The 19,351-nt window shown below is 43.0% G+C and overlaps 1 protein-coding gene across 1 annotated transcript; it reads right to left on the minus strand.

The window, feature by feature from the left end:
• Positions 1-380: 380 nt before the first annotated feature.
• On the minus strand, positions 381-18,283 carry JPT1 (Jupiter microtubule associated homolog 1). Its single transcript, XM_073311308.2, has 5 exons — positions 15,180-18,283; positions 11,347-11,489; positions 10,753-10,850; positions 7,245-7,269; positions 381-1,320 (listed from the first exon to the last, which is right to left on the minus strand). The coding sequence occupies exons 1-5, from the start codon at positions 15,233-15,235 to the stop codon at positions 1,172-1,174; spliced, it is 471 nt and encodes a 156-aa protein (XP_073167409.1). The 5' UTR covers positions 15,236-18,283; the 3' UTR covers positions 381-1,171.
• Between the last annotated feature and the right edge of the window lie 1,068 nt (positions 18,284-19,351).

Below are 19,351 nucleotides of genomic sequence, written 5' to 3' on the forward strand. Positions count from 1 at the left end.
AAGTAATGAGCCCGTGGAATTCATTGCCACAAGTTGTCATTTGACTAAGCTCTTAGTACCATTCTGAGAGAATTACACATCTAGTTACTTTTTAAAGGGAATGTAAGCCATTGTGCTTCAGATCATGGGCTAGCCCTAGCTGACAGGATACTAAGTAGGTGGAGTACAAGGGTGATCAGAGATGACCCTTCTACCATTTCTATCTGAACTCTGGTGAGATGTTCCTTGATTTACAACCTGCATGTGTTTTTGTTTATTTACATGGAGGTTAATTAAACTATTGCTATAACAACAGAGGGAAGCATTTCAAAGGAATGATCAGATATGCTGTACCAGTAGTAGAGAGAACACAGAAATAAAACCCACACAGGAAACACTGCTTCAAAACTTCTATATTATTTACTTTTAAGCAACAGTCCAGCTTTGTGAAGTTACAACACACATTTTAAAAGGATGAGATTTTCACCTCATGGTCAAGCACCAGCATGATCATGCACAGCATTGAGTCATTTATAATAAAATGCCCCTGTAATTTTCACTTGGTATGATCCACACCTCATTCTACCTTTACTGGATTAAGTTTCTGCTGTACACCCAAATCCCTCCCCAGTATTAGAACAGGCATCTCAGCCCTAAATATGGCACATGCCCGATTTCATAATGGTCCAACTCTAAGATACTCCTTATTAAAGGCAGCATGGCATACACTAGATCACACTTCTGTACTGTTCTTAGACATTTACCACATGGAAGTCAATTAAGTTTTGGATAACCAACAGTTGTGTGTGGTGAAGGGAGTCTGCTTTCGTTCATTGTTTGCTGGCCTGGTCAACTAGAATTCTAAACCCTTGTAAAGGCTGACTATAAGAGGTTCTAAAAATCTCCGTACAAAAACCCTCTAAGCACACTTAGAGCCAATTACTATCCCTCAAAGCTTTCCCTCATGTTTACTACTAGAAAACACATGTCATTTCCAGTAGATCCAGGGGAGACCAAACAGAAATTAAAAAAACTTGTTCTTTAAAAAAACAACAAAAAAAAAGGCAGTACATAAAGTGCTTCTTTTTAATGAAAGAAATTAGAGATGTACAGTCAGGCTCAAGTTGTGCAGTTCACAAGCATGGGGGAAAAGAAACAGACACGAGTTCAAAACAGTCAGAAAGGAACGGGTTTAACCGAGGATTAGGCTGGACTTTCCACCAGGTGGATTTCTCCTGGATGGTGCAGGTACTGGTGCTACTGGGCTAGGAACAGGTGCAGCAGGCAGGGTTTTTTCTTCACTCTGGCCTGGAGCAGCTTCTACATCAGCCTCAATGTTTTCTAGAAGAAAAGATTTTAGGGTGTTTGATATAGAAAAGAAGAAAGGGAAATCTGCTCTCTCAGGTACTCCCCCCTCCACTAGGGTACACCTCTCCCCCACGTTCTGCTTCAACACCTGCTGGCAAGACAGCATTAACTTTTTGGTGGGTAACACGTACATCTTCTTGAGAGACTACGGTCACATCGTACACTTGACTATAGTCATTTAGGGGCCAATTTAGTTCCATTGCCATCAAAACAGTACTTGCCCGCAATTCATGGCAAGAAGTAACCTGTTAGTATGATCATGCATAGGTGCTGTAACTAGGGGTGCCGCTGCACGCCCAGCTGGAAGTGGATTCCATTAGATATGGGGTTTACAGTTTGGTTCAATGAATCTCAGCATGCCCACTATACAAATTGTTTCGGCACCCCTGTGGTCATGCATGTTATGGATCATCAAACCTGTTAACGGCTTCTAGTGAAAAGTCTCAGCATGCGTTGAATACTAATGCAGATCTGAACCCGAGTTCTGCATTTAACAGTTTTAAATGCTACATTCACAGAATCTGGAGCCACAGAATCTAGGCTGAGTGAGATAAAATGCCTAATCCCTTCCTAAACCTCTGTGGTCTGTGTTTACAGTTTGTCTACAAGCCTCCAAAAATTCACATTAAAGTGTGTGGGCCTGCTTGAAAAGAGTGGGCCATTTCATCTAGTTCTAATGCTGTTAAAAGACCCTAAACAGGAACACACATGCAGGAACTCTACACATGTAGCACATTCATTAAAGTGCTGCTTGCTAGGGTATCAACTCTATTGAGTTTTCTATTCATTAGAGTCAGTTATGCAGCTTGTCTCATTGATAGCCATTTCTGGGGAAGAGGAGTTTTAATTAAGTGAATCTTTGTGCAAGGAGGGATGCACCTAGATCAGTTTCTGCTGCAGCCTGGGACAGCTTCCATGCAGTTGTCCCAGAACATCAGACCCTCTACTCTCTTAGGACAATCCACATAGTTAATCTACAATAAGTTTTCCTACAGACAGGAGTGTGAGAGGAAGGATGTCACATGTTTGATCAAAATCCAGCCATGTGTACCATGAAGTCCAGAAAAAAGCTAACAGAAAATGCATCCCCCTTCTTCCCCAAATTTATCAGTTATTTAGAGGTCTAGTCTTGATTACTTAGTTTATTTCAGTATTTTTGGAAGTATGAAGAGGATTGTGGGCTTTGCTGTTACTAAACAGAATAGGTCAAGGTTGAGTGGCAATAAGCATCAGTGGTAGCAAAAAACAAACAAACAAAAAAACCCACGAACCACACCTCCCCCCCACTCCTTTTGACAAGTCAATCAAGTCTCGTTTTGATGAAAGATTCCTGCTGGACAAAGATTATTATTCAGATCAGTAGACTAAATGAAAGGTATTTGATCAGCAAATTTTAATCAAGAGCACAGCTTTGAGCAGGGCATTTTAAACATCTTGAAGCAAACCTCACCTATATGAGACCCAGGGAAAAGAATTAATTCTTATGTCAGAAATATATAAAAAGTCCCAATGATCCAGCAGAGATTAAGAGTAACAGCTGTGTTAGTCTGTATTCGCAAAAAGAAAAGGAGTACTTGTGGCACCTTAGAGACTAACCAATTTATTTGAGCATAAGCTTTCGTGAGAGCTGTAGCTCACGAAAGCTTATGCTCAAATAAATTGGTTAGTCTCTAAGGTGCCACAAGTACTCCCTTTCTTTTTGCAAAGAGATTAAGCTCCTCTTATATAGTAAAATCCGCAGTAACAATGCATGATTTGAAACTGACTGGATAAATGGATACCACACTTTACAAAATCCTGCAGAATTACAGATTACATCCATATTCCTTTGAAGCAGCAGAATCTTGAAAGGGGTCACTATTTCAGACCAGTACACTACATACAATAGTATGTACAGGAAAGTCAAGCGCTATTTATTGCGATGGTGTTCTCAAGCTTTTCCAAGTCTTGATCATATCTTATATCTAAGTCTCATCAACGCTCCTATGGCAGCTGGAGCCACTGCTTGTGGATAAGTGGTTTACACTGATGTATCAGCTAGAAGTGAGATCCAGCAGCTCTCCAGGCCACTGACCAGTTTGGAGCCACTGGCTTAAGTAGACCCTGACAGTTTCTTCCTGACATTGTCAGAAAATAGCCCTAGTTAAAATATCAGTAAGACAAATTTATTTGAAAGAGCAAATGTGGATGTTAAAATGGAGAGGGAATCTACAATATAATGATTTACTTCCAGAGCCATTAGCTCATAGGCACATTTAAACCAGGCAGCAGACTTCTAAATTCTTTGGAAGCCTCAGGCTGACTCATGCTACCAACCTGCCACACTACTCAGCAGAACTGAGAAATATTATGACAGACTGCCGATTCATGTTGAGAACTGAATGCTCTCTTGTCTGCACTTGCAGCAAAGAGTAAATGAATCCTATGAACCCAGTTCTAGGAGCCATGATGCAGACAGATTATACCCCTTTGAAAACACGTTTTTCCTTGAGGACCCCATTCGATTTTGTCCTGAAGATATGCATGCAACCTGATCAATGTAAAACCAGGGTCTACTCCATGTAAGCAAAAACTAAAGATTTACTAAGCACTCACAGCAGCACTGTTCATCATAAAGCAGCTTATCTTAATTCAAAAGAGTAAAAAGAATTGTTCGGGGAGGGACTAGATTTGAATATGATCCATTTTAGAGAGTATCCTTTAAGAGACACTTACCCATTAGGATTTAGCGCCACCCCAAACTGAGATGGGGAACTTTAAATGCAGAGAGAAAGCTTTCCCCTTCAGAGGTGTCTAAACTCACTCCTCCATGAGCCGTTCAGAAACCAAAGACAGATAATACAATAAATATCAGAACAAGACTGGAAGTATGAGCAACGTGGGACATGGAACATTCACCTACATGACTGATGTAACATTTCACATGATAGGAATATCAAAAGACATTGTGAGATAGCTCAGTGACACTGCTGTGCAGTTCTGACCATACTCTATTTGCTTCGGGGTATCCACAGCAAACTGGTGGGGGGGAAGAAGAGGAGAAATTGAGTGATTTGCCAGGGTTCACAAGGGACTTTGTGAGATGCCTCCCTAGCATTTCTGCTCTTGCTTTGGAAGAGTGTAAGAACCTCTACAACTCACGTCAATGGCATTAGGTTTAAGTGTGAGTGGTTTGCCTGTGTCTTCACAACTTATTCTGGCCAGTCACAATAGTTTATTAAACTAAAACATTTCCACTAATGTTGCATCAGGAAAACCAACTCCAGTTCACTTGCCGCTTAAATAGCTGTTTACTTCACGGACATGGCCACCTACAAGAACTGAACCAAGAAGTGAGAAATGGGTTGACTGACTATCCAGAGCAATTGGAAGTAACTATTCCAGTAGCCCTGGGGTTTCAATTACAAGCAGAGCTACAAAATTAATATTTTGTACTAGTCAAATTTTCTGCTAGTAATGGTGTTGGTTGCACTGCAATGCTAATTAAACCACATTAGTAATGGCTCATAGGAAAACATTAAGGAAAGCTGCATAGTTGAGTCAGGGGCATTAGATACTCTTCCCACACCAACACTAGCTATATGGCTATCAGATGTCAAGCCCAGCCCATAGCTGCTACTTAAGAACAAAGAGGAAAGATTTTTCCTTCGGGAAATGTATCTATTAACAGGTTTGCTGATCTTTATCCTGAAGCTAAAGCTTACAGGTGTGAAAAGTAGCACGGAGGGAAGTACTGGGGTAAAAAGAAATGAGTATTTGTTCTAATCAGGAAATGGGCTATTTCTAGTGTAAATTTAAGAAGGTAGGAAAGGCATTAGACTTCAATCATGAATAGTCTTTTCCTCCAGGGTCTAGGTGAAGGTATGAATGCTTTTCCATATTTACATGGGCTATTTTGCTAATAATAAACTCCTGCTCAGCAAAACTAGTTGGTAAAAGACATTAAAAATAAAGAGTTAAGAATCACTTTACAACTATACTTGTTTTTGAGTCTTCCTGCCAATGTGTTATTTTTTGGCAATCATTTCTCTATGTTTAAAGAAATCTGTTGGTGTGAAAGGACCACATGGAAATGGAAACTGACTATACTGGTAGATCTGTGAAAATAATTACCAAGTGTCATCCAATACACAAAATTTAAAATACAGAAAACTTATCAGGTTATAAAAAACGCTTATTACAAGTATTGTTTAATTTGATGGTAACCATTTATATCCACCAAGGAAAGGCAAGTTTCCTACTTGAGTACCATCTGGCTTTTTCAAAGGACATTAGGCTTGCCCAATCCTGGAGAGGTTTTGTGTAAAGCATTTAAGACTATGTCCCTGCCAAAACGATACTGAGTGAAAAGATCGATTAACAGAGTTGAAGCTAAATCTATTTGGTCACTGAGGAACAGATTCAAGCTGCCAGTGCCCCTAATGACAGGCCACAAGGCTTTCAGTTACCTCCAGGTGGAGAAAAGGCACTATAAATCAGCTTCAGGAGGAAGCATGCCCTCAGTACATGAATAGCAAGGCTATTCAGATGATAGTCCAAATAAAGTAGAGTGCTAGACCAAGAGAAAAAACTATTAGCTTTATGAACTTGAAATCAGATTAAAAGTTTCATGAATACACATGAAAAAAGAGTGAGCCTAGGATTTCAAGGGGCTTGTTAAAAGATTACATGAATATTAATAGCACTTTCAATTTATAATCAAATACCAATTCCACTTAACAGTCACCCTCCTCAAGGGCCATAATTAAGAGCCTTAATGGGCATGGAGTAGACACCATTGCCCTAAGGAATCATGCACAAATCCCGATTGTTACTGAGTATCCATTTGGCTTAGTGAAGAAAGCTCAGCTTTGACAAAAATATGAGCCTTATGCATGCTCTGAAAGTTCTTTCTGGAAGCAGGAAACTGACTCATGTTCAAGTGTGGCTCTTTAAAGTGTTCAATTTCAAGTGTGCAAATCCTGTCTGATCAGAGGACAGTGTAAGGAGCTGCATATTCATTTTGGAACAGATTTGCAAGTTGCATTTTGCACTAAACAGATGGATTTTGCTTCTTGTGATTGCTGCCAACTTGGGACACTGGCAATTACCTTCACTCTGTCTCCATTTAGGAGATTTGCTGCAAGCAAATCCATATTGTGCACCTGGCTCAACAGCTAAGAAACCACTTTTGCCTGTATAACGGCATATACTGGACAAATAGCTACAAAGATCAGCAAGACAGTCACATTTCATCTCACTTTATTTTGAACTTACGCTAAATAAAACTAAACCCAGAACTTAATATTTACATGATGTCTGAACTCAGTATCTTTGAAGTGTCAGCAAAATGTTCAGAAACTAAAAGTCATTTACAAAGCTTCATCTACGTTGATTTTAAAATCCTAGTACTAATGATCCATTTGTGGCATCCCCGATAATTAAGGATGCTAATGATAAGTCTTAGAAAACTTCATAACTCCTATAGTCACACATTAAAGATTTATTTGATTTAGGTTAAATAAAATGTAGGTATTAAACTTAAAATGGTGCAGTGCAGCAGTTAATAGACCTAGGGATTGTCCCTCCTCAACTCTATTTCCCTTGTAATATTAGTCCCAAATGCAGACTTCTTGGCTCTAACTTTACTGCTGGCAAAAGAACAGGCTGTGACCCCAAATCCAATGGGTTAAAAAAAAAAAAAAAGCGGGGGGGAGGCATTCTGCAATTAGACTCCATCTACATCTAATCAAATATTGGAAATATTCAAGTCACCACCCTTTTGAAGGACCCAAGAGGTAACCACAGGCTGGATTATATTAGGTATCTCCTTCCAACACCTCAAATGCACCAGAACTTCATTTGTTCCTGAAAGACTTTACACAGGTTAGACACCAGAAAGGGACAGAGTTACTCACCAAAAGTTTCACCGCTTTCCCCATCCTACAAGAGACAACACATATTACTTCCTGTACTTTGCAATGCATTTTCAATATTAGATACAGTGTGCGGCACTGAACACCCAGGCCCCACCTAGCAACAACTGCTAAACAAAGCTAGTCTAGCATGCTTCTCTATGCCTAGCAGAGCCCTCTGAGTTGTGGGAATGCAGAAACAGGAAGCAATATTGGGATGCTGGATTTTCCAGATCAGATGTCAAGGCGGCACCGTGGACAATGCATGTATTCTGCTGATCAGAAGAAACATTGCCAGTCACACCTATGGAGGTTTCAGAGTAACAGCCGTGTTAGTCTGTATTCGCAAAAAGAAAAGGAGTACTTGTGGCACCTTAGAGACTAACCAATTTATTTGAGCATGAGCTTTCGTGAGCTACAGCTCACTTCATCGGATGCATACCGTGGAAACTGCAGCAGACTTTATATACACACAGAGACCATGAAACAATACCTCCTCCCACCCCACTGTCCTGCTGGTAATAGCTTATCTAAAGTGATCATCAAGTTGGGCCATTTCCAGCACAATTCCAGGTTCTCTCACCCTCTACCCCCCCCCGCCCCCACACACACACAAACTCACTCTCCTGCTGGTAATAGCCCATCCAAAGTGACAACTCTCCCTACAATGTGCATGATAATCAAGGTGGGCCATGTCCAGCACAAATCCAGGCTCTCTCACCCCCCCCCCCCCTTTTCCCGGGGACGGATGAACGGGGACACACACACACAAACAAACTCACTCTCCTGCTGGCAATAGCTCATCCAAACTGACCACTCTCCAAGTTTAAATCCAAGTTTAACCAGAACGTCTGGGGGGGGGGGGGGGGTAGGAGAAAACAAGGGGAAATAGGCTACCTTGCATAATGACTTAGCTACTCCCAATTTCCCCTTGTTTTTTCCTACCCCCCCCCCCAGACGTTCTGGTTAAACTTGGATTTAAACTTGGAGAGTGGTCAGTTTGGATGAGCTATTGCCAGCAGGAGAGTGAGTTTGTTTGTGTGTGTGTGTGTCCCCGTTCATCCGTCCCCGGGAAAAAGGGGGGGGGGGTGAGAAAGCCTGGATTTGTGCTGGACATGGCCCACCTTGATTATCATGCACATTGTAGGGAGAGTGGTCACTTTGGATGAGCTATTACCAGCAGGAGAGTGAGTTTGTGTGTGTGTTTTTTGGAGGGGGGTGAGAGAACCTGGATTTTTGCAGGAAATGGCCCACCTTGATTATCATGCACATTGTAGGGAGAGTTGTCACTTTGGATGGGCTATTACCAGCAGGAGAGTGAGTTTGGGGGGGGGGGGGGGCGGAGGGTGAGAAAACCTGGATTTGTGCTGGAAATGGCCCAACTTGACGATCACTTTAGATAAGCTATTACCAGCAGGACAGTGGGGTGGGAGGAGGTATTGTTTCATGATCTCTGTGTGTATATAAAGTCTGCTGCAGTTTCCACGGTATGCATCCGATGAAGTGAGCTGTAGTTCACGAAAGCTCATGCTCAAATAAATTGGTTAGTCTCTAAGGTGCCACAAGTCCTCCTTTTCTTTTTACACCTATGGAGGTGATCAATTCAACCAAATGTCTAGAATGACATTTTGCTAACCGATCAGGGAAACGAATTAGATATCTCTGTGTTTTTAAATACAGACATGTCTGTTTATAAGAGCATAGTGGTAAGGATTGAATGGGCATAGATGCTACTCACTCTAAAGGCCAGGATTACGACGACATGAAGAAACTTGTCTTGTGCCCATGTGTGCAAGAACCAGATGGCTAGAGCACTAGTGCAATACTGTTCATCTAACATCTTTCATTAGAAAGAGTTTACTTTGATAACTTTACACAAGTTACATTTTACAGCCATAAAGCAATGAAGTTAGTTTTAAATATATTGTGGGTAATTATTTTCAGTTTGTCCCCCTCTGCTTTAGGAAGCTTACCCCTCCTGACACTGGCTCTCTCAAAAGGTGGCTCACCTTCCACTCAGTCCCAATTACATTTTCTGTAACAGCATTGAAAATTTCCTTACTTGCTTTAGGAGATAGTTTAACACCAGGTTGGGGCCCAAAATTAAACTGTTGCTGGCAATCGATACACTACTAAGTCATTTCCTTGATGCAGATCAACCCTTTAACACAGTGAGCTAATGAGTCTTATCAGAATTGTGTGCGTGTTGCTAAGGTGTAAGCTGACACAGCTCCACTGATCTCAACATAATTATATGAGACAGGCTGAAGCATGTATATGTACCTCTTAAATTCTGGGCTGGACTATACTAGACAAGTTTAAACTGTTTGCAGATACAGCTACTGTGCAAGTGAAGGATTGTGTGTGAGGAATTATGTTCACAAAGTCAACCTCTGCAGGCTACAGAATATGTAATACAATTAAACAGCTAACAGAATTAAACCAAAACAGCTTACTTTGGTTTTCTGCTGTAATCACTAGATGAAATTTACAGCTGCTATGTTCCAATTTAGCAAGCAAGACATTTCCTACACACACAAATCTTGTTGTGGATCAAAAAAAGCCAACTTTAATCTGTCTTTGTGACTTAGATACCATTTAAAATCTGTATTTGCAAAAAGAGAAGGAGTACTTGTGGCACCTTCGAGACTAGCTGTAGCTCACGAAAGCTCATGCTCAAATAAATTTGTTAGTCTCTAAGGTGCCACAAGTCCTCCTTCTCTTTTTATTTAAATAGGAGTAACAGAAGGTCTCCAGACACTTATCTGTTGTCCTATCATCATACCTGGGGGCTATACTTTACCCAGTTTATCTTTTCTTGAAAATTACTGAATTTTAGATTGTGAGAGGACTAGTTTTTAGAATTGAATCACAGATGTGAAGTCTGCTTTAGCCCCCCCAATTTTGCTATCTGCAGAGAAGCTACTATTCTATATCTCATTTCTCCAGGATTTGGAATCACATACTAAGCAAAAACCTGTGCTAGTAGCATGGTTTTGTCGTCGTCCCCCTGGCCCCAAGAAGCCAGACCACATACAGAGGCTAGTGCATCTGCTGCTCCCTGTAGATGACAGCCATGGAACTCATTACACAAGCATCCAGGCTACTTGTTTTACACGCCAGCACAAAGCTGGCATCCCCAACACTTGTCCCCCCTTCCCCCCGCCGATTAAAGAGCCCTGCAGCTTGAACTTTACAAGCAAAAATGCTGGTAATGATATTGAACTTGTGGCTAAGGCACGGATTTCCTCACCATTACCGGATTTTAGGATGGGACAAGCCAGAAAGTTTTACTGAGCACCCAGTTTAAAAATAATCTCGAACTCTGTATTTAGTTTGAAAGCCCACAGCATGTTAGAGATGCAGGGAGATTTCATATTTTCTCCAAGTAGAAAGTAAGAGGCCACAATAAAGCCACCTACCTGCCTTTAAGCCCTTTTCCTACCATACAACCTTACTAGCAGTGGTTAAGCAGCCACAAGCACAGCACAAGCTTTTGATAGTCACTGACCTTTGGATCTACAGAGTCCCCACAGTTTGCATCAGAAGAGCTTTTCCTTTGGGGTCCAGACGGTTCAGAATCTTCTCTGACACCTCTGGGCATGGCCCCTGAAAGCAGAAGTTTGTCTTAGTTAGGATGTAAAGTCAGCCTACAAGAAAGCAGACTGGCACAGTTATCCAAAGCTTTATTTCTGATGAACTAGCAAAATCCTAGCAGGCCAAGATTTCATCCTAGGCATCTAGGCTTCTCATCACTGCAGTATTAAAATGCCTCACGAACATTAGTGAATCTATCCTCAGTGTCTCACCATCATGAAAGTAGTACTACTTTTTCCCCATTTACACAGAGAAACTAAGGTCCAAGATCACACAGAAAATGTGTGGCAGAGATGGGAGATTAATCCACATTGCCCAAATTCCAGGCCAGTGGTTTAACTACTAAGCCATCTTTCCTCTGTACTAGGAGTCATCAGTTGCATCCACTACAGGATGCTAATGATTCTGCTCCACAGTTCCAGGGGTCACCCACAGCCTTTTCCATAAAGCATTACAAAATTAGAATATAGTCACTAGAATAGACACTGAAACCAAAGTGAAGCTGTACCTGTTGAGCCATCCCTAGAAACTGGATTCTCTTCAGGAAGACCAAAGATGTTGGATGCCATTTTGTTCCTTCGCACAGGCTGCTCTTTTGGCAAATCAAAGCTCAAGTTGAAATTGGAACCTCCACCTGGAGGGCGCAATACCCTGGAGAAAGATTCACTGTGACAATCTTATATTTCAAGAGTTTTACCACCACTGTTACTGAAGTATTATACAAAAGGTGGTTGGGTAAGCAAAGGGATTGATGGCTCTGGGAACAGTAATATAATAGAATCACATGGGTTAAATTCAGCCCAGTTTCATAATGGTCTAAAAGCTACTCATAAGGCAGTTAGTTTTCACAATGAACCGGTGAATAACACTGACCAGCACTGCACTTGTTGGCACTCAGAAGCCAAGCACCAGATTGGCACCAAGAATGGGTTACAGTTGTAGTTCACTCCTGGACCTACAACATACTTCAGGGCAGCACAGACACATTTGTTCTGTCACTGCTATTCATATTTTTGGTAGCTAATCGGAGGACTGTAGAGATACTGTACAATTTACAACACTAAATATTAAAGACAGCCAAACAAGGAAAAACAGCCAGCTCCATTTATCCTTGTGTCCCAGGATCAGCGAAAGATGCTACATTTTTCAAACTCAGAGCCAAAAAAGCCTTCTATTTATCTTAGAGTCCAATCTTTCAACTGCTAAACAGCCAAATTCATTAGAACACCCCATCGAAATTAATCTTGAAATAAGCAATGTGGCAGAGACCAACATTTGACTCATGAACCACTGTACTATTTGCATGACTGATCATGTCTAGATTCCAGTCTATTTGTAACTGTTCCAACTTTTTTAAAACCCAAACATGCAGCAGGTTCCTGAATTAAAGAGATGAACCAAAAAGCTTTAAAGTAAAAATTGCCTGAGTGCCATCTGTATTGAGCAGGGATTATTAAGGGGCAGAGTTTAGCTGCAAAGCAAAAAAGTCCTGGCATGTCTATAGAGCTCAAAAATAAATAAATAAATAAATAAAATCTAGCAGTGAGATCTTGATCAGGAAGACACATGAAGAAGCCTGTTTGGTACCTCCTCCTGAAAGTCAAGAAGTGAAAGCAAGAAAGCTCAACACTTTTATGGCTGAAGGAATTCAAAGCTTATTTTCTTCAGCATAGCATCCCTTTAGCTCAACAAAAGTAACAGCTGAGGAAACCAAAGAAATCTCAGATTACCACCACTTATGAGGCTACATGAGAAACATGAACAGCGCTCAGTTGAAGTTCAAAATACTGACAAAGTTGTTGATTCAGGGTATCAAATGAAGTTGCTTTCATATAAAGTTCAGATCCAAGTTATGAAAAATGGACAGTCTATGATTCTACGATAGTGAAGTGGACAGCATCCCAATCCTTTTTCGTGCAGTTTCCCAAACTTTTGGTCCTTAGCCTACAGTAGAAAGAGGTCTGTAGAGTCTCACTATGCAAAAATTCAAACACAAATTCAAACACAGCTGGAATAGTGAGCCTTTGACTCAGATATGGCTGTTCACTGCCAGGAATTAATTCTGATCTTTCCAGACCTTAAGCCTACTACACTAAAGGCAGAACACAAGACATCACTTCTTTACCCTGCTAACCTCAAATACAGCATAAGAGCAAGCAACACAACACCTAAAAATTCATTTGTTTAATATCCTAGAACTGAACTGAGTTTTTAAACTTATTTGTAAGAAATCTTTAGCAGGGAAAACCTAACATTTGCACTGCTCCTTAGCGTATGGTGGGGGATTCTGTACAGCATCCAATTCTCCCCTACAAACAGAACATACAGTAGGGGAATCCACAGACTACCAAGTGGATCAAAAGTAACAGCTTTTAAGAATGCACATATACCTTTATGATTTCCTACTCCCCCTTTGTGAGTTATGTAGTTTGGTATAACTGTTCAGATATTCAATAGATTATTTTTAATGGACTCCTATATTTGATAGAGAAAAATTATCCTTCTAGGGAAAGTGTTCAAATGTGAAAACTTCCTTTATTGTCTTCCATATCATCAGTTGCCACATTTATTAGTTCTTAGAGCAGAGTGTTCAAACAAGGGCTTGCATCCACAACCCATATCCCCCCCACTTTACAGGGCAGTGACAATCATTTCCTCCGCAGACTTATGTCAAACAGACTTAAGACATCCTGGTGAATCAAGCAGAAATACAAAAGGGTAGCCAAGCGAATTGCTAAGCGTAGCTTCCATATAAGGTCTGATATTCTATTCAGTCACCCAGCTAAGGGTGAACTGAAATGCTTTTTAGTCGTCACCCAAATCCCAGGATTTTACATTTGCCCTGCAACAGCTGACAGCCACACTTTCAGAAAGGCACTGCTCGCTCTTTGCATGAAATCCAATGTGTAACAGGCTGAGAAACCAACATAAGCGCCATGAAGAAAAAGCTCTTGCAACAGAGAGACCTTTTAAATTCCCAAATCCTCAATAGGAAATTTCTGCATGTTTAAAACAATGACTTACCAAAAAACATCTGCCTCAGTTCCACCCTGCCCAGAATAGCATGATTTATACACTGCCTCATCTTACACTGCACCACTGAAATCCATGAGTTCAATTTAGTTTGAGAGGATTCTTATAGAATGCTATGCATTAAGTTCTCTTTGTTTCTAGACAAACCATGGCTTCCCTGATCTAGTAGCATGCTCTCTCTTGTCCCCTTATCCCTTTCTTTTTCTACAGCAGTCTCATAGCCCTTGTTTGCTGCCCCCTCAAAATGGCTCCCTATGTGGGAATCCCCCCCCCCTCCAAGAATAGCCAATGCAACACTGCAGGTTGTGATCAGTGGAGAAAGGATGTGCAGTGTAGTGCCTTCACTTTCCCCCAGCACTAGATCACGCTCTTTGAGATCTATCTGCCTGTAATCCATTTGAAATAACGGTACACAATGAGCTTAACAACATAGACACCTTAAACCCTGGCAGGATCAAATCTTCCATAAAGTTGCAGCAACTGTCTCCGAATAGGAGCAGCCTCTTAGATGAATGAATGCGTGATGAGTTACAAGTGTACCACTGCCCCCTGCTAAGGTTAACAGGTAGAGAGGCTACAGACAAGAGACAATAGAACCTGCTCCAGCCCCACCCAGTATGGGAAGCCCTCCCGGGGCAGCTCCGCTAGGGTAAGGAACAAGATACGAATAGCAAAGGCCAAGCGGCACAAGGGACTGCAGGGAGGACAGTGCCGGGGTTTTGGGGAGGGACTGAGAGGCGAATCCGGCTGCGTGGCTGGGCAGCGAGCTTCCTTCCTTTGTTCGGCGAGCAGCCACAGCCGCCCGCAGCAGCCCGGGGCGGGTCTGCCGCGCTCCCAGCCCTGCTGCTGCTCGTCCCCAGGCAACTGCGTCAGGGCTTCGCAGCGAGAAAGAGCGAATCCCACGGGCGGCACATGCCGGCTGGGTGCGGCCGTATCCCCGCCGCCTGCCAGCCCCGGGAGAGCAGCCCAGGCACCCGCACGGCTGAACCAGATCTTCCCCCCCCCCTCCAACCCCAGCTCCTGCCCCGGGGACGGGGCTTTAAAGCATCCTGCCTCCCCCTGAACCCCGGATGCACCCCATCCTTCGGGAGAGGGAGCCCCTCACCATTACCCCAGGGACGGGGGGGGGTCCCTCAGCGCCCGGCCCCCGCTGGCTCACTCCGGCGGCCCAGCCACTGGTCTTCCCCCCCTCCCCCCGGGGAAACGGTCCCAGAGACCAGTCAGCCCTGCCCCCGCCTGCCCCTGGAGCCCCGGGCCCCGCACCGCTCCCCCACGGCTCCGGGGCACGCACTGACCCCCATCACCGACCTGGAGCTGTTCCTGCCGTTGGGGTCCACGCCCTTGTAGGTGGTGGTGGTCGTCATGGCGGGGAGAGACAGGCGAACGCTCCGGAGCGAGAGGCCGGCAGGAGATAATTTGCACTCCCCGCCGCCGCCAACAAATGCCAGCCGCCGCCGCCGCCCCCTGCCCCAGCAGCTGGTTTTATACCCGCAAAAAGACGTGCCGCCCTCCGGCTATCTCATTGGACGGTTCAAACGCGATCCCATCCGCCATTGGGCGAAGAGCCGCCACTCTGTGCTTTGTCCGGCTTCAGCCTGTATTCTGAGTGGTAAGAGGCCGCCCTCTTTCCTATCCCTAAACTTGATTGGTTGAGAAATACGTCCTCTCGCAGACAATCGTCTGCCTTTGGTGCCGGGGTCCCTTTGTTGCTGAATGGAAAGATTGGCTGTCACTCACCTGAGTCCGTTCTGATTGGCTCAACTACATAAGGCCAGACAAATTCCCAGTCTCTCTCCACAGCTTTTTCCTTATGAGGGGGCAAAGTTGGAACTGCTGGATCCCCCACACAGCGAGTGACTGGGTCTGGCCTGGCTGCACTACAGTTTGAGATGTGGGCCCACAAATTTAATCTTTAACCCAAGCACCACCCTGCACCAAACGCCTCAAAACGGCTTTCATGCTGTTGGTGCTGTCTCAGAAAGTCACCACACCATGGTGTCATGATCTCATGCCATGTCATTGCCTCCAAAGGTCATATTCCTGTGATCCAATGTGAGGCCACCACCTCAAAACAGTTACACCAGCATACCCACCTAAGACTATCATCATGCTGTAACAAAGCAATGACTCCCACTGCCTCAAAATGCTACCGTTGTATTGCAGCAGGACGCCTCAAAACATTGTGATGAGATACAACAAGGTAGCACCATCTCAAGACCTGATCACACCAAGATAATCATAGTGCAGCCTCAAACATTCACACAAGTAGATCTACAACAGGACTTCAAAATGTAACACACCGTACTGATTGTGTGTCAAAAAATCCACATGATAATGCAGTGAGATGCTGCTGTTTCAGAATCTCATTCTGTTGCAATACATTGGCACTGCATCAAACCAGATTCTCTTCTATCTTATATAGGTTCTTATACCATGCTCATCACCATAATATCCAAGCACCTTCCAAAAGTGCATTAAGAAACATGACTAATATCTGTCACATATTTATTCTCTCATGACATCTCACAAAGTACCACGGGCAAATGGATATCCTGGAATGACCTTGCACCTAGTAATGTGTTATTTGGAAAATGCAAATCCTGACTGGCTAGTTAGTGCTCCATCCTGGGTAAATCACCCACTATACTTACATAGGTTAGAACTTTGTATCTGTCTAATCTCAAGTAATAGTAATATATAGTATTTCTAAAACACCTTCCATCCAAACATTTAAAACGCTTCATAAATATTAACTGATTAAATGTCCCAACCCCCCCCCCCCCCGGGGGGAGGGGGCAGGGGGAGATCACAAGTATTAGCCCAAATTTACAGATGGGGGGAAACAGGGACACAGAGAGACTCAATGACTTGACAAAGGTCACAAAGTAACACAGAATGGAGATCAGAAGCCAAATTTCCAGTCCCCCTTGCTTCTCTACTCCCCACCCTCAAAATCATGTGCCCCAACACAGCTACATGGCCTCCTTATCACAGTTCCTCATTCTTCCTGCAATAACAAAACAAACAAACAGAATGCATCTCTGGTCTGAATACACTGACTTTGGGGACGTTGTTACAGTAGAGATTAATCTGTCTATAGTGGTGTCACACCCACCTCTTGCAAGCACCCTTTCCAGTCGAGTATGTCTGCAGTTTTTTTTCCTCCGCTCTCAGTCCCCCCCCTCTCCCGGCATCAGCCGCTGCAGTCATCAGGCAAGCCTTTAGTGACTCAACCCTCCATCCAAGTTACACATAGTCCATGTACGAAACTAAATAAAACAAACCCCTCCTGGGGTATACTGTCCAACCGGGCCTATCCCAAAATCTTCCAAAACATCCTGCAGCTCTTTGGGCTCAATCCCTTCACAATCCAACAAACCCCATCACTTTACCCCTCTATTGACAACGTCTCTGCAGCCCTCCCTGATCCTCAGTCTGACCAGCAGGGCCTATCTGAGTACCTGACTAAGCAAGCTTATGTGCAAAGGTTCCTGTTCTGGGATGGAGCAGTACCCCCAGGACTTCCTCCCAAGTACCTAAAAGGTTTGTTACAAGGAAGAGAGAGAAAAATTGTTCTCCTTAACTTCTGAGGATAGGACAAGAAGCAATGGGCTTAAATTGCAGCAAGGGCAGTTTAGCTTAGACATTAGGAAAAACTTCCTGTCAGGGTGGTTAAGCACTGAATAAATTGCCTAGGGAGGTGGTAGAATCTCCATCATTGGAGATTTTTAAGAGCAGGTTAGACAAACATCTGTCAGGGATGGTCTATAAAATACTTAGGCCTGCCATGAGTGCAGGGGACTGGACTAGATGACCTCTCAAGATCCCTTCCAGTCATACAAGTCTATGACTCTTCACCTGACCTTTAGTCTTCTGGCCCTCTAGCTGAGTCAGTCTCTGTCTAGCCCCCTTCTAGGAGTAGGGTAACAGTTCTATGTTCAGTCCCTTCCCTGAGCCTGTCTAAAACTCCCTTCTCTCATGGTACAGCCACGTCCGCAGTGGTTATTGTGGGGGAGAACCTAGGCCCACCCACTACTCCAGGCCCCAACCCAGAAATCCTCTAAGTAGCAGCCACATCCCTTTAAATAACTGTCAATTCCCCACAACCCTTATCTTTGTTGAGTCCCTGCAGCCATCCAGCAGCACCTTCCTTGTTCCCCTGGTTCCTAGCAGCAACTACCTGCCTTGACCCTTACAGCCTGCCAGAACCACCTCTTCCTCTTCCAGTCCACAGCAGACTGAACTCCTGTTGGCCCTGCAGCTCCCTTTATACAGGCCTGCTGGGCCCTGATTGGCTTCATCCCATGCAGCTGCTCTAGGGAGCTTGGAGGACCCTCTCCACTGTCATTTTCTGTGGGTAGGGTGTGGTAGGGAGGAGGCTTCATGGCCTATTCCACCCCGTCATGCTGTCCCTCTGTAAATAAAGCACAATAATAATTACATAGAGAAAAGTATTAGATTAAAACATGATTAAATGTGGAAGTAATAAAAATTTTAAATGGTACTTTGTTTTATTGTTCCAGAATAGCCCATCACACTAGGGGATACAGACATGTACGGAGAAGAGACCACAATCTTGAATTCTATCTTAACAAAATCTCCCATTTTTATGTTCACTTTATATTTAAAATGTGAAGATCAAAAGATGATCATCTTCCTTTTAGCTCTGAAAACAAATAACTATATCCTTAGAAATCCACTAGTTTCTGATTGGTTGAAGCACAGAGAGTCAATTCTCTGGGCTAATCATAAAATATATTTTTATGAATGGTCCAGTAATGATCACCATATAATCAACATCCATCAGACAAAATGACAGCACTTACATTACACTGGCTAGGCCATATGAGTAATGAAGTGAAGTTACTGGAAAAGAATATTTTTGCAAGAAAAGTATCGGCTCTGAGCGTAGCTATCTTTTGCCAAGATGTTTATTTTATATCAGTATCTTAGCTTTGACTTTGTACATATTTTGCAGCATCAGAACATGCTATATTTTATTAGCATTACTTGATTTAATCAGCTTTTTTCTTGAAAGCCAACTTGAGAGCACGCTACATGCCAGTACAATCTGATATAAAAGAGATACTCTTCTTGAGGTATTCCTTGCCCCCTAGAAGTTAACAACTATTCAACATGTTCCATTTCAGAACATTCAGACAACAAGCACGTTATAATACTTTGCATTTCTAGGACCCCTTTCACACGAATATCTCAAAGCATTTAACAAACATGAATCCTCAAATCACCTGTTACATGGATAGATATTCTCATCATCCCCATTTTGCAGATAGAGAAACTAAGGCATAGAAGTTAAGGCCAACATTTTCAAACTTGTGTGCCTAAGGATCGACACTTAAATCCATAATTAGAGGCCTGAATAAAACGGCCTGATCTTTAGGTATTAAGTACCCAAAGCTCCCGCTGAAGTCAATGGGAGTTAGACCTCCAACTCAAGCCACTTTTCTTCAGGGTCCCTA

The sequence above is a fragment of the Lepidochelys kempii genome, chromosome 14 (assembly GCF_965140285.1).
Source record: "Lepidochelys kempii isolate rLepKem1 chromosome 14, rLepKem1.hap1, whole genome shotgun sequence".
NCBI classification, from domain to species: Eukaryota; Metazoa; Chordata; order Testudines; family Cheloniidae; genus Lepidochelys; species Lepidochelys kempii.

Coding starts and splice junctions, on each gene's coding strand:
- JPT1 (XM_073311308.2), bottom strand. CDS start 15,235: ATGACGACCACCACCACCTACAAGGGCGTGGACCCCAACGGCAGGAAC. Junction 10,851..11,346: donor TTCTAGGGATGGCTCAACAG/GTACAGCTTCAC, acceptor TTCTGCTTTCAG/GGGCCATGCCCAGAGGTGTC. Junction 1,321..7,244: donor GGAAAGCGGTGAAACTTTTG/GTGAGTAACTCT, acceptor CTTTTCTTCTAG/AAAACATTGAGGCTGATGTA.